Source organism: Triticum urartu, chromosome 2A (assembly GCF_056163025.1).
Source record: "Triticum urartu cultivar PI428250 chromosome 2A, HENAU_Tu73, whole genome shotgun sequence".
Classification (NCBI taxonomy): domain Eukaryota; kingdom Viridiplantae; phylum Streptophyta; class Magnoliopsida; order Poales; family Poaceae; genus Triticum; species Triticum urartu.
Window position 1 is genome coordinate 739,737,626 of NC_141874.1, and position 16,007 is coordinate 739,753,632.

Sequence of the window (16,007 nt, forward strand, 5' to 3'; positions counted from 1 at the left end):
ATAAAGTCCGGGGTGGAACTCTCCCAAACCTCAGAAGCTCTATTGCTAAGAGAGTGTTTTGCAATACTATCAGCTACACTGTTGGCTTCCCGGAAACAATGGACCACATCGGCCTTTGATTGTTCCTTCCCAAGAGATTTACTTTCAGAAATGATTGCTGTTTCTGGGCCTAGATACTCATTTTGGTTTGTTGCCTCAACAGTGTTCAGACTATCGGATTCAACTATTACTGAATTGCATCCAATTTTTGCAGCCAAATAGAATCCATTTCGGATCACTGCTATCTCTGCCGCTTCTGCATTCTGTACATGTGCTATGAACCATGAAGCTGCCCTGATCATCTCGAGCTACTGCTCCTGTAGCTCCTTTCATAGTTTCCCCACAGAACGAAGCATCTACATTAATTTTAACATTCCTCCTGGTTGGTTTTCTCCACATGTCAACACGCTGCCTTTGTGGTCGATTAGGAGTAGATGCGCGCACAAAGTTTGTTGCTAAGACTTTGATAGGTCAGGTGGCCTTACTGGTTCTCCCTTAACAAGTTGACGCCTCTGCCTACATCTACATAACATTGTTACGTACTCTTATGTAACTTTCTATAATCTAATTCTCTTCCGCACCCTGATTCTCATGGGTGGGGCCCGGGCCGTTTTCTGTTCCAATTAAACCATGCCAGGTCAGCCTTCACGTAGGTTTACGTAGGTGTAGGCGTGTAGCAAAGCCCAAGTTTCCTATACTACGTGGTGGATGGCGAGACTCCAGCCGCAGTTGTCATCGTGCTTGTCTCGACCGTGCGATCCGAATCGAATACACCTCAAAGTTGTCAGCGTGCGTCTCAGCCGCAGGATCAGATCAGAGAGGTCGAACCGACTTGCACCAATCTACCTCCACGTCAATCAGAGAGGTCTCTCTCTCTTACACGTCAATCACAAGGAACCCGATCACAACTCCACGTTGCCACGGACCAAGGCCATGACCAATACTCCGTATAAAATAAGATCACCAGCCTTCCACCCAGAACCACAAGCGATCGAAACCAATGATCCCTAGTACGACGACGGCCTAAGCCGATCCGGAGAAGAGCAGACGCGGCGGCGTCCATGGCAGGTCGCGGTGCGGCCGCGGCCGTGGTGGCCTTGGTGGTGTTCCTCGTCTTCTTCGCCGCCTCCTCGTCTGCAGCCGCCGCGCACGTCGACGACGCCGCGGAGCATGGTGCGCGCGGTCTGACGCGCCGCACGGAGGCGGATGTGCGGGCGATGTTCGACGCGTGGCTGGCGCGCCACGGCCGCTCCTACAACGCGCTCGCCGAGTACGTCCGCCGGTTCCGTGCGTTCCGGGACAACCTCGACTTCGTCGAAGCGCACAACGCTCGTGCCGCGCAGCGCGGCGGGTTCCGCCTCGGGATGAACCGCTTCGCCGACCTCACCAACGCCGAGTTCCGCGCCGCCTACCTCGGCGCCGGCGCCGCTGGCAGGGCCCGCAACGCCGTCGGCGATCGCTACAGGTACCATGCCGAGGACGTGCTGCCGCAGTCCGTGGACTGGAGGGAGAAGGGCGCGGTCGCGCCCGTCAAGAACCAGGGCCGGTGCGGGAGCTGCTGGGCGTTCTCCACGGTCGCCGCCGTGGAAGGCGTCAACAAGATCGTCACCGGGGACCTCGTGAAGCTGTCGGAGCAGGAGCTCGTGGACTGCTCACGCAACGGGCAGAACAGCGGGTGCAATGGCGGCATCATGGACGACGCCTTCGACTTCATCGTCAGGAACGGCGGCATCGACACCGAGGAGGACTACCCCTACACCGCCAAGGAGGGCAAGTGCGACCTCGTCAAGAAGGCCCGCAAGGTCGTCTCCATCGACGGCTTCGAGGACGTGCCCGCCGACGACGAGGCGTCGCTGATGAAGGCCGTGGCGCACCAGCCGGTGAGCGTCGCCATCGAGGCCGGCGGGCGCGAGTTCCAGCTCTACGAGTCTGGGGTCTTCACGGGCCGGTGCGGCACGGAGCTAGACCACGCCGTTCTGGCCGTGGGCTACGGCACGGAGGCGGACGGCGGCAAGGGCTTCTGGCTCGTGCGCAACTCGTGGGGTCCGGGCTGGGGCGAGGGCGGCTACATCCGGATGGAGCGCAACGTGACGGCAAGCTCCGGCAAGTGCGGCATCGCCATGTTCGCGTCCTACCCCGTCAAGAACGGGCCCAACCCGAAGCCGGCACCACCGGCGCCGGAGGAGAAGTGCGACCGCTACAGCTCGTGCCCGGCGGGGAGCACGTGCTGCTGCACGTACGGCGTGAGGAACGTGTGCCTGCTGCCCGGCCGAGGGCGCCACCTGTTGCAGGGACCGGGGCACCTGCTGCCCGTCGGACTACCCCGTCTGCAACGCTGGGAGCCGCACCTGCGCCAAGAGCAAAGGAAGTCCGTACACCGTGGATGCGCTGCCGCGCACGCCGGCAAAGCGACAGAGGACGGCGGTCTCAGATCTTGTTGATTCCATCTTTTCGATCTAGGCAGTCTAGGTTACAGCCTTTTGTTTTCATAACGTAGCAGAGAGTCATTGTAAATACTCGTATATTATTAGGAGGAGTCATCTTTTTCCAATGGTCATGCTAAATACAGCATAGTTTTAGGACAAGTCATTGTAGAAAAAACTAGAGAAGTCATTGTATTTATATATAGTTTTTCTTTTCTCTAATAAGGAGTGGTATATAATCATGATCATAGTTTCTAATATGATCCACGGTAAGAGATAGAATTGAGGGAGGTGAAGCTACAAACCAGAAACTACCTTCATGAACTTTGCTACCTAGCTGGGCCAGTTCAATAACCACTTTGGCAAAATCTGAAGTCGTGAAGTAACAATCGTTAAGCACTGCTGCTGCACCTCCTCAGTCTATTTTAACCGATTGAATCAGCAAGCAGCAGTCCATCGTTCAGAGCCATAGCTTCTACTGGAACGACATCATATATCGCTGATAATTTGGAGTTCCTAGTGGCAACAGCACGGCCGGCCCACTAATCCGCCACTCCCAGGAGCCAGTTGATCCCATCTTTTCAATCTGGGCTTATTACTTCAACTTTCTATGATATTTCTCCTCTAACTTTGCGAGTAATCTGGGAGCTTTGCACTCCTTCCGGTCATTTTTACTCTGCATATAAATTTCGCATGAAGTCAAAGTATCTCTACTTTGACCAAGCTTGTAGATAAAAATATCAACATTCACAATACCAAATCAATATCATTAGATTTATACTGGAATTTAATTTCATATTATATATTTAGCATTGTAGATGTTGATACTTTTAACATAAATTTGATCAACCTTTTTAAAATTTGAATTGACATAAATCTTATATGCAGAGTAAAAAGGACCAGAGAGAGTAAGCACCGATTACCGAGTGCGAAGTTATGGTGCCCTTTGAAAACAAATACATATTTAGAAGTTTCAAAAAAATCTGTGAGAACTTGTATGTGTTCACCACGGATCCATAAATTTTGTTGAAGTGGGCACCATGGTGCTGGTGCTAAAATAGCAATTTTCGCCGATTGTTTCCCTTTACTAGCGCACCTTACGTCACTAGTAAGCTTGCACTTGCAACGCACGTATCGACTAATATTACAAAAAGATAAACTCTTTACCTGTGTTTTTTTGTTTGTACATCAACAACAAACACGATCAAAGAAAATTATCAAAATGTACATGATCAGCTAACCATGCAATTTGTTACTTTCTCTATCGATGGAATTTTCCTTCAAAACTTACACCGCCGAAAAATTCCCCTGACCCCTACCATAGAAAACTTGCACAGAAGTACCAATTTTAATATGTAAGGTGAAACACTATCTTGATGTAGCTAGTTAAATTCCTTTATCAATATTTTTTTACTGGTTCCACAAATATCAATTATGAATGCATACATCAATACTATTAAATGAATAAAGATCTCTGCGAACCTCGCTTATTTTTTTGTGACTACTGTGGTGACTTGTTCTTCCTGGCTAGAAGCTAAAGAACATAAAACTTGAGCTTTGTTGCTTCTTGTACCTAATGCTTCGTTTCAAGACTCCATGGAGGGATCATATGCACCAATGCAATTTTGAGGGGAGAAGACCAAGAGCCATGACTCCATGTCAATCCGGAACGCGATCCTCTGACGTACTACAAACTACTGCCGTGGGACGTCCTTCTCGTATCGATAGTTCGTCAGTCATCCGACAGCAGCAAGAGCAAATCAGTGACACTTTTTTTGTGGGAGAACAAATTAGTGAAACTTGACTGAAGTGAACTGTGGCTTCAAATCAGTGAAACTTGACTGAAGTTCACTATGGCTGCAAATCTGAAACTTGACTGAATTGAACTGTAATATATGAAAGATTAAATAATGTAACTGAAGTGAACTATGGTCCGTAACACTAAATTAAAAATCATTGCAATATGGTGCATCAGACAAAAGAGATCAACTACACTTAACTGACGTAAACGATGGCCCAAACTAAACAAACACTACAAAATGAAAACTGTTCTAGTTGCTTGCTTCTTTAGGATCACTCAAGTTAGAGCATATGACTTCCAAGAACAAAAAGTACATCACCCTAACTCAGCTCCGCTCGTACTGCACAAAGGTATATCTTCCTGCACGTTATGATCTTAGCACGAAATTTTCTTGAGGTTGACAGAAAAATAAATAAGGTAGACAGAAAAATAAATGGGGTTGATAGAGGATCACTCACCATTGACAGAAAAATACTAATCTACCGAACAAGGGACAAGCGAGGAATGTGGTTGACAGAGGATCGCTCACCATTTGTCTCCTGGTAGACCATTACATACAGAAGAAAAAAAATGAATGAAAGTCATAGAGAACAGAAATAACACAAATAAGAGAATCCAGAACCAACACACCTATGCGTCTTCTGCTTCAATAAGATCGGTGACTAATCCTATTGGGTCTTCCACAGCACCAACACTTCCTAATACGTGTGTCTGCTCTCCCGATACTCTCCAGCTGCAGAGCCTCGTGCGTATGAGATGATAAGCACTTCCTAATATGACAGCAGCGAATGAGATGATCAAGATCGACACACCTGTGAGGCTGTGACGGTGGAGCAAGCCACCATTTCTTATTGCCGACTTGCCGACTTGTTCCTGCACATGTTAAGCTAATAGTATACTGAATCAATATCTAAATCATGGGACGGCGACCTTTGGTCTCCGCTGATGATCCGATGAGAGGGCGAATGGAGCACGGCCATTCGCCTCGGTGAGGACGTCTTTGTGGCGTTGTTGACTTCTCAGTCCACCGCGGAAGGCGTCTCGGAGCAAGGGGATGTCCTGCAACTCCAAGCCGTCGCCGCTCCGTAGGCTCGCGTCGGTGCCGTGCGCCGCCTCTCCCCGGGGACCGTCGCCACCGGCGGTTTACCGTCGAGGCTCCCGCGCCCCCGCCCTTCCTCCTCTCCCTTGCTTCTGTTATTCACTATCTCCTTCCCATCTTCGAAGCTCTCTCTCCCTGGAACCGCAACAGGCCATGGAGGAGCTCAGCCGCCGCCGATGTCCCTCTGACTCGCCAGAGCCTCCCGTCGTCGACCCGATCCAGCTGCCATCCGCCAGATCCACGCCAGCCCCGCCAGAGCCCCGGAAAGAGCCCCTGCATCGAGCTGCCGCCGCCGCCCCGTGTTGACCGTGTCGCTCGCCTGAAATCAGGTATGTTTACGATTGGGTTGTGTTTTTCCCCTTAATCTAAGGAAGCGATGAGTTGGGGTGGGCGGGGCGTCGAACGCTGGTTGGACAGAGTTTTCGTCCGCCAAGTAAATTGCTAATCGTAGTTTGGACTGAGGGTTAGTATAATTTTAACGGTTAGATCAAATTAAGTGGTTCTGATCTAAGGTTGTAATTGGTCCACGTTGTTACATGTATGTTAGGCTGGGTGTACTTAGCGTTGAATATGTTTGCTTGTTTAATAGTAGTAGAGATCGCCTGAAATCAGGTATGTTTACGATTGGGTTGTGTTTTTTCCCCTTAATCTAAGGAAGCGATGAGTTGGGGTCGGCGGGGCGTCGAACGCTGGTTGGACAGAGTTTTCGTCCGCCAAGTAAATTGCTAATCGTAGTTTGGACTGAGGGTTAGTATAATTTTAACAGTTAGATCAAATTAAGTGGTTCTGATCTAAGGTTGTAATTGGTCCGCGTTGTTACATATATGTTAGGCTGGGTGTACTTAGCGTTGAATATGTTTGCTTGTTTAATAGTAGTAGAGATCGCCTGAAATCAGGTATGTTTACGATTGGGTTGTGTTTTTTCCCCTTAATCTAAGGAAGCGATGAGTTGGGGTCGGCGGGGCGTCGAACGCTGGTTGGACAGAGTTTTCGTCCGCCAAGTAAATTGCTAATCGTAGTTTGGACTGAGGGTTAGTATAATTTTAACAGTTAGATCAAATTAAGTGGTTCTGATCTAAGGTTGTAATTGGTCCGCGTTGTTACATATATGTTAGGCTGGGTGTACTTAGCGTTGAATATGTTTGCTTGTTTAATAGTAGTAGAGATCGCCTGAAATCAGGTATATTTACGATTGGGTTGTGTTTTTTCCCCTTAATCTAAGGAAGCGCTGAGTTGGGGTGGGCGGGGCGTCGAACGCTGGTGGACAGAGTTTTCGTCCGCCAAGTAAATTGCTAATCGTAGTTTGGACTGAGGGTTAGTATAATTTTAACGGTTAGATCAAATTAAGTGGTTCTGATCTAAGGTTGTAATTGGTCCGCGTTGTTACATATATGTTAGGCTGGGTGTACTTAGCGTTGAATATGTTTGCTTGTTTAATAGTAGTAGAGATCGCCTGAAATCAGGTATGTTTACGATTGGGTTGTGTTTTTTCCCCTTAATCTAAGGAAGCGATGAGTTGGGGTGGGCGGGGCGTCGAACGCTGGTTGGACAGAGTTTTCGTCCGCCAAGTAAATTGCTAATCGTAGTTTGAACTGAGGGTTAGTATAATTTTAACGGTTAGATCAAATTAAGTGGTTCTGATCTAAGGTTGTAATTGGTCCGCGTTGTTACATATATGTTAGGCTGGGTGTACTTAGCGTTGAATATGTTTGCTTGTTTAATAGTAGTAGAGATCGCTTGAAATCAGGTATGTTTACGATTGGGTTGTGTTTTTTCCCCTTAATCTAAGGAAGCGATGAGTTGGGGTGGGCGGGGCGTCGAACGCTGGTTGGACAGAGTTTTCGTCCGCCAAGTAAATTGCTAATCGTAGTTTGGACTGAGGGTTAGTATAATTTTAACGGTTAGATCAAATTAAGTGGTTCGGATCTAAGGTTGTAATTGGTCCGCGTTGTTACATCTATGTTAGGCTGGGTGTACTTAGCGTTGAATATGTTTGCTTGTTTAATAGTAGTAGAGATCGCCTGAAATCAGGTATGTTTACGATTGGGTTGTGTTTTTTCCCCTTAATCTAAGGAAGCAATGAGTTGGGGTCGGCGGGGCGTCGAACGCTGGTTGGACAGAGTTTTCGTCCGCCAAGTAAATTGCTAATCGTAGTTTGGACTGAGGGTTAGTATAATTTTAACGGTTAGATCAAATTAAGTGGTTCTGATCTAAGGTTGTAATTGGTCCGGGTTGTTACATGTATGTTAGGCTGGGTGTACTTAGCGTTGAATATGTTTGCTTGTTTAATAGTAGTAGAGATCGCCTGAAATCAGGTATGTTTACGATTGGGTTGTGTTTTTTCCCCTTAATCTAAGGAAGCGATGAGTTGGGGTGGGCGGGGCGTCGAACGCTGGTTGGACAGAGTTTTCGTCCGCCAAGTAAATTGCTAATCGTAGTTTGGACTGAGGGTTAGTATAATTTTAACGGTTAGATCAAATTAAGTGGTTCTGATCTAAGGTTGTAATTGGTCCGCGTTGTTACATGTATGTTAGGTTGGGTGTACTTAGCGTTGAATATGTTTGCTTGTTTAATAGTAGTAGAGATCGCCTGAAATCAGGTATGTTTACGATTGGGTTGTGTTTTTTCCCCTTAATCTAAGGAAGCGATGAGTTGGAGTGGGCGGGGCGTCGAACGCTGGTTGGACAGAGTTGTCGTCCGCCAAGTAAATTGCTAGTCGTAGTTTGGACTGAGGGTTAGTATAATTTTAACGGTTAGATCAAATTAAGTGGTTCTGATCTAAGGTTGTAATTGGTCCGCGTTGTTACATGTACGTTAGGCTGGATGTACTTAGCGTTGAATATGTTTGCTTGTTTAATAGTAGTAGAGATAGTGTTGGTGTTTCGCACAGGCTAGCAGCCGAAGAGAGGCGATGGGCCGGCCCGTTTGCTTACACAGCGTACCTACAACCTCATCCGGTTTGGGGAACATTCTAAAAAGTTCCCTGAACCGGTTTTGTTTCTTTTACCAATTTTCATTTCTTTTTCTGTTTTTGGTGTTCCTGTTTCTATTTCTTTTAGATTTTTATTTTATGTTCCTTTTTTGTTTTAAAGATTATTTTATTTTAGAAACATGTTTGGAAATTTAAAAAATGTTTATTCTTTTAAAAAATATCAAAATTCAGAAAAGGTCGTGTTTTCAAATTTTGTTCATAAATTCAAAAAATGTTTGGAGTTTCCAAAAAATTAGCATATTAAAAAATTGTACCCTCTGTGCAATGTCCGGAACCACACCTGCGCCAAGAGCAAGGACCTTCCGTACATATCTAGCATTGCGTACTCTGCCTGGGGAAATACCCAATGGTTCCTGGATACATATGTACCCTATATGAGGTTTTATTTTTAATAGTTAAACAAAAAGTAAAAATAGTTAAGAAACTATTTTTAGAATAAAGTTGACTTACTTGCGCACTAGTATACACATTTTTTCCCAAAAAAGAAAACTATTTTGACTTCACAGCGAAAAAGACAAAATTTATTTGCTATTATAGGTCACTATTCACGCTATTTTGACCCGAATTTTGTCTTTTTTGAAAATAAGTCAAAGAGGAATTTTATGTTTTTGTCACTTTTCTCACTAGTACAATAGAAGGTCAAGTTTTTATCTAAAATATTTTTAGAAAATTTTAACTTTTTGTTGAATTACTAAATTTTTTTTTGCATATAGGGTACATATGTACCCAGGAACCAAAAGTTCCCCTCCACTCTGCCTGTCACTATCCAAAGCAGTATTATAGCCTAATTGATGGCTTAATTTATTATCTTCTTGACATCACCATCCCATCCAAACACACTGTGGTCTAGTAGACCGCCTAGTTTATCATTATCTTGACGCCAGTATCACTATCCAAACATACTATAGTCTAGTTGCCGCTTAGATTATTTTCTATATCTGACATTTGTTCCAGCCATGTTAAATCTGCAATGTGCTTTGCTTGTTCTGTGCACACGAAAATGCGGAAATTTTGTTCATATGGTCATTACCCAAAAGTTGGCTTGCCAATGATTTTAGTTTGCCACTATGGGATTTTAAGTATGTGATATGATCATCAAATTTTTGAAATTTGTGCTTATTGATATTCTTGGTCACAAATAATGAATAATAAAGGTACGCAAGGATTGAAATGTTGAAATATTTTGATTATGCTAGATTATGCACTCTAGGATGTGCAAGAGATTTGAAATTTTGAATGGGAAATATTCAGACAACAAAAGATTTCTGACCGGTCGAAAGTACCATTCTCATGGTGACATATATATATTATGAAGTGTGAAATTTTAGAATCTTTGAGCGACATAAACATCCCAAATGTGACAATATACAAATTGTGGTGCCTTCCTCCGGTAGCTGTTACTATTCTTCCAAAAAAGGTGCTTAAGGTGTAAAAGTAATATTGCCAAATTAAGTTAACCATTTTTATTATCTAATACAAACCATCCACCATCCACCGTATGTGGCAGATATGTTGTATTTGTTATATGTGGATTTTGTGCAACCAAGGTTTTGCACAAACCTCAAGTTAATTTGGGAGGCTAGAATGACATGTATGAATATATTTGTATTTGTCATACATTGATTTTCTTCAACCGCGGTTTTGCACAAATCTCAAAAATAATTTGCGTGGAAAGAATGGCATGTATGAATATCTTTGTAGGAACAACATTTCAATAACACTACATTATTCAGCTTGTGAATCGCTAGGAAGTTGAGTTTTCTAGAAGATTCACTATCACTTTCACATTATTAGTGGTATAAATTTTATGTGTGACACATTTGAGTTATTACATATTAACAACACCTAAAGCACTCATACAAATTATATTTTTTCGGCCAATTCAAACCGGTGTTGCTACAATACAAAGGGGAATGACCTTAGTAAGCGTGAGGCCAAACTTATCTTCCATGTTAATCCCATCCCTTTCCAGCTCAACAGGGAGACTCCACTTAAACTGATGTAACAATGAAGCGAGGATCAAATGCACCATCCTAGTTGCCAATGTCATCCCAGGGCAGATCCGCCGTCCGGCACCAAATGGAAGGAGCTCAAAATCTGCACCTCTAAAGTCAACTTTGGAACCCAAGAACCTTTCTGGCATAAATTTCTCAGGTTCATCCCATGCATCTTTATCTCGACCTATCGCCCATACGTTTATGAAAATGCGTGAACCTTTTGGTATTGTGTACCTTGATATTTTCAGTGTTGCCTCTGGTTGGCGTGGCAACAAGAGTGGAGCAGGAGGATGGAGTCGAAAAGTCTCTTTTATGATAGCTTGAATATAGGGCAACCGAGCAATGTCAGCTTCTTCGATGTTTTTTGTTGGGCCGATAACTTGTTCAAGCTCATTGCAAGCCTTAGCTAATGAGGATGGATTTTGGAGAAGCTCGGTCATTGCCCATTCCACTGTGCTAGAGCTTGTGTCACTGCCGGCGGCAAACAAATCCTAACATGCAAAGTCACATCAATATAGTCTGGCAAATGTACGTATTTAGATATTCTAAAGAAGCATCACATAACATACAATGGATAATTTGCTAAGTGTGCTATATAACAATAACTTGTTTTGAAGTGCACATAGATATTGTATGGATGAATCATATAAGCAATAATTCGCTTATTTTCAGCATTAGATTTGATATTCTTTCCGTTGTGTTATAATAGAAGAATTTGTTGTTCATGAACTAATTTTCTTCCACGATGGATGAAGTGCGGCATGTAAGGGCTATAGTGGGAATTTGAAATGCGGCAAAATACAATAAGGCCGGGTTGAAAGAATGAAAAACATATGGACTTGAGTTTTAGAGGATTCTATCCTTATATAGGAAAATTCGAACGGTGTTCCTTGTATCTCATGAATGGATGCCATAATTCCTACAAAATTCCTAAGCACATAGACTACTCTATATGAATTTTAGTGGCAGAAATATGAGCTTTTGAATTCAACAACATTCAAGTTTTCCGTAGCAAACTTGAAAATCTATTACTATCAATAGAAGCAAATGGCTACTATATATATTCCACATGAAGTTTCTTTGTTTCGTTTCTTGATCTAAGAATGATGGAATCTTAAAGTTACTTAAAAAGGCTATTATCATGCCTTTTTGACTAAAAGGGGCAACATCTAATCTCTACCTTTAATCTGCATCAAAATCTGTGAACTTTTCTAGAGGGTGTACCGAAGCAAAGTTCTTAGATATTTCGGTGCCAACATTTAAAAAATGATAATATCCTTGCTTTTAATTTTAAATATAACATCGTTTTTTGATTTGATCCTCGATCGGCTCAATCGCCATGGCTGGCCATGTGAATTTCTATCTCTCTATTTTGTTGCAAACATCAACATCAACATCAACTGCAATTACAAACACACACGTGAACCAACCCATGGTTGGATGGTTAAAGGGACTGCGGTATCTCAACCCACCAGGGTTCAAGTCTTGGTGCTCGCATTTATTTCAGGATTTTCGGCGATGCGCATTCAATGGGAGGAGATGTTCCCCTCGATAACGAGGTGCCTACGGTGACTTCATAAATTTCAAGATGATATGTTGGCTCAGTCTTTTGAAAGTGCTCATAGGGGTATGATGTGCGTGTGTCGTTCATAAGAATGAGTGTAGTGCGTGTATATGACCGCTTTGCGTCTGTACTGTGTTAAAAAAAATTGCAAACACACACAAAAAAGTTGTTACCGTAAAAAGTGACCGTAGCGTCTGGCGGTCGAGCAGGTCCTTGCCATCCTCACGCGCTGCCACGTCGAGCAGCACGTCCAGGAAGTCGTTCTTCCTGGGCTGGCTGGCGTCGCGAGCGCACAGCCTCTGGTCCACCTCGGCGTCGAACACCACGTGCAGCCGCGCGAACAGCTTCGCCAGCCGTCGGCGAGTGCCCTGGAGGTCGGCCGGCGCGACCACCGGGAAGAAGTCCGACACGTTGGGGGTCCCCACGGCCTCCATGATGGCCGTCACCACCTCCTGGAACTCTCCGGAGCGGCTGTCGTCGTCGAGGCTGGTGAGGTCGTGGGAGAAGATGGTGCGGGAGAGCAGGTTCAGGCTGGTCGTGAAGGCCACGCGCCCCACGTTCACCGGCTTGCCGTCGCGCGCCAGCCGCGCGACGTGGTCCATGAGCTCGCCCACCTTCTCGCTCCGGAGGTGGTGGAGCGCGTCGAGGCGGTGCGGCGCGAAGAGCTCCGTGGCCATCATCTTGCGCAGCGCGCGCCACCGCTGCGCGGGGGGCAGCCAGGGGACGGAGCCCGCCGCGTGCATGCCGGTGGCGTCGGGAACGGACCGGGTGGCGAACGTGGCGTCGTGCCGCTGCAGGAACTCACGGGCCATGGCGGGAGAGGAAGCGACCACCGTGGTGACCGCGCCGAGGCGGAGGGACATGAGCGGGGCGCCGTGGGTCCTGGCCAGGCGCGCCAGGGAGCGGTGCGGCTTGTCGCCGAGGAGGTGGAGGCTGCCGATGAGCGGCAGCGGGCGCGGGCCAGGCGGGAGGCCGGAGCGCGCGTGGGCGAGGAGGTTGAGGAGGTAGAGGGAGAGCAAGGAGACGACGAGCCATGCTAGCCAGGGAACAAGCACCGCCACGGCCACCATTATTGCTTCCTTTCCCTTGTGCTGCTAGGTCTCTGATAAAGCTGCTAGCCAGTCAGTCACGCAACGCTATTTATGCTGCACCATCTTGGTATAGTGAAGTCTGAGGGAGGAATGAAGACCAAATCTAGATGGGATTTAGCGTCGAGGAAAACCTGCAGCCGACGTTTTGGTTGGTTGGTGATGCCTAACGTCAAAGCAGGATGGAAAACAGCACACCATCTTCTTCCTCTGAACTAAAACCACGACACAATTTTTTGGAATCGAGGGAGTCACAGACATCATGCATGACATATACTATACGTACCACCTTATCCAAGGTACTTTTTTTTTCTTTCAGTGTAACATGACAACGGATAGGATTTACTCTTTCTTGGTGCCTCCTTGTTTTCGTTTGGAAAGCCGCTATCAGATGAGATCTCTCGATGATCCACCAGATAGGGTTACTGCAACGCCGTTGCTGGCGGCTGGAAGATTTTGGATGGAGCGTGGCAAAGTCCACATTTGGAGCTTTGAACAACGTAGTACGTACGTACACGTACTCTTCTCGATGGTTTAGAATACATGACCATAACGTACGGGATAGAGAGAAAAAAACAACATTATCCTTGGACCTCTGGATATCACGTGCCACTGCCTCCTTGTTTGGTCTTTGGATCTTGCGAGCTCGATCCATCCGTAGGTATCTGCTCAAAGACGTCGGCAAGCATAAAAATGAATTGTTAATTCTGTGGTGCTGCCGACTACCTGCCGTGGCCAAATGAAGTTGCATTAGCTGCGAATAAAATATGGGATGCAAGTCAGCTGCATCTGGATCTGCATGGGACTCCTGTGCTGCGCAGCCTGTAGAGCGGTCGCCCACTTTGACCATTCCGGCGGTTCACACCTCGCACCGGCTCCAGCTGCAGCTGGTGGTGTAAGTGCAAGCCGGCGCTCTTGCGTTGAATTTGTGATGCACGCACGCACGCACGCAAAGTCTTTTCCGCCTTCTTCCTTGAGAAGTGCAATGGATGAACCATAGGCATATGAAGCTACTTTAGAAACTTTTTTGCAAACTTATTTTATTTTTTGACAAAAGTCTCACGGATACATCTTCACATTCGACGTACACGCAGAAAGTTCCGTCGAAAAGCAGCCTTTTCCTTGGCCTATGCCAAAAACACAAAATAAATATGTCTTGAAACGATATTTAAAATCACTAAAATTTGTCTTTTTTACGGAGGCAAAACCAAAAGAGATTGTTTTCACTAAACTTTGTGCCGCGCACACATGTTACGGAGATGTATGCGTGAATATCTTTTTTGAATGTTTTGACATTTTAAAACATGTTTAAAATGCATTTTTTTTAAATGAGTTCATATGCCCATGGGTTCAATACGTCCTTGGCCTGTACTCTCCACCATAAGATAAGAATATCTAGAACCGGATGCCCCGGACGCCCGGACCGGCTATCCGGTCAGTGTATGGCCGAAAAACGCCACCCAATCGGCTTCTCCACAACCGATCCAAACGCTCAGTACCGCCACGTCGGATCTGGCCCATGCTGGCTCACCAACCCCATATAAAATGACCCTATCCGCGCCTTCGGCCGAAACCATAGCCGCATCCCACTTCACCCCCCCCCCCCCTCCTCTCCCGGCGGATTTAGGTACTTTTTCTCATATCCAATGGGTCCATGTAAATACATTTTTGTTAAATCGCATCAACAACCAAACCACCCAGCCATCTTGGAGAAGATGGCTCTTCTCATCAACATTTCCCTAAAAGTAGGGAGGGGCAACTGCTAATATATCACATCACCTCCATGCCAGCCGGCGAGCCGAGAACCCGATAGCAACCCACGTCACCACCGCCAACAGCCTGGTGCCTGGCGCACCTTGCCCAACTGTCTGGTCTGCCTCGCCGTGCCACCCTGGCCGCCTCGCCGGACCTCCCCCCGACTAGACATCTCTTACTCTCGCCCACAAGGTATTCCATGAATTTACTCGTCCATTTTTTCCAATGTTTCGAAGAATTGTCGTTGAGATTATGTGTGCCTGCATTGCAAATAAATTCTCAAGTTGGCTTGTTTTTCGATGACTCGTTGTCAGATGAGAATGACAAACTTGATATGGGGCTTGCTTTTATGTGTAGACACGATGTCAAACAATAAGCCAATGCAGGGGTGGGGAGGGTCAGTGCCTAGGAATATCATACTCTGTTGACACAGGCAAGCCGGTCATGAAAAGTTTATGAAGGACTATTTTGGAGAGAATTCAGTGTTCGGGCATAAAACTTTCATCCCAATGTCAAGGATTTATTCTTGCGCATTGCTCATGTTGTGGGCGATCATTTCTCGTACATTGTGCATAGAAGAAATGAAGGTGTACCCGACAAGGTCTTATGTGTTTTGAAGAAGGTTGTAGCGGCGGTCAGGGCCGGCCCTGTGTTTTGGGAGGCCCTAGGCGAACTCAACGACATGGGCCCTTGTATCTCATATCACTTTCTTTCTTTTTTCTTCTTTTTTCAGCACTCCACAAATGCTTTTTCTTAGGCATGATGGCAGGCTAATGTCCTAAAATAATGAAGAAAATAGAATACAAAGAATTAGAAATCTATACATCAGATGATTGAAACCCTAGACATGTACTCCCTCCGTTCCAAATTACTCGTCGTGGTTCTAGTCCAAATTTGAAACGGAGGGAGTACACAACATGACAGAAAATTAGGATGGATCAGGGGTGAATAGTTGAATACGTACTAAAGAATCAAAGAAACTGCTGAAGTTTAGCTTTGGATGGAATCAGGGGATGGAACAGGAATATGATACATGGATGGATACGTACTGTATTGCCGCCTTGCCGGATGCCGGATGGCTGAGCAGCGCGCGCAGCGACGACAACCAACGGCGGTCGACGAGAGGATGAAGTCACGAAGACGAACCGACGAGGGACGAAGGCACAAGACCAGATCTTAGATTGATTTGTTTCACAGCAGCGAAGCGAGCGGCCGTGTGGCTGGCGTGACGCTTCGCGATCACTACCTA

General features: G+C 45.9%; 1 protein-coding gene and 1 pseudogene across 7 annotated transcripts; one reads left to right on the plus strand and one right to left on the minus strand.

Annotated features, from left to right (window-relative positions):
* Window positions 1-651: 651 nt before the first annotated feature.
* LOC125534456 (cysteine protease 1 pseudogene) lies at window positions 652-3,711 on the plus strand (annotated as a pseudogene).
* A 134-nt stretch (window positions 3,712-3,845) lies between these two features.
* Window positions 3,846-13,142, minus strand: LOC125540238 (geraniol 8-hydroxylase). 7 transcript variants are annotated; one of them, XR_015617674.1, is made up of 5 exons: window positions 12,089-13,142; window positions 10,586-10,842; window positions 5,076-5,681; window positions 4,894-4,996; window positions 3,846-4,802 (listed from the first exon to the last, which is right to left on the minus strand). XR_015617674.1 is itself a non-coding variant. In XM_087545340.1 (3 exons), exons 1-3 carry the CDS (start codon window positions 12,983-12,985, stop codon window positions 5,465-5,467), a joined length of 1,371 nt encoding a protein of 456 aa, XP_087401466.1. In that variant the 5' UTR covers window positions 12,986-13,142; the 3' UTR covers window positions 3,846-5,464. The 7 variants fall into 7 exon arrangements, 2 of the variants coding, with proteins under 2 accessions (XP_087401466.1, XP_048559773.2); XR_015617676.1 differs by having other exon boundaries at window positions 3,846-4,623; window positions 4,722-4,802; window positions 4,894-5,681; XR_015617672.1 differs by having other exon boundaries at window positions 3,846-4,996.
* Window positions 13,143-16,007: the final 2,865 nt, after the last annotated feature.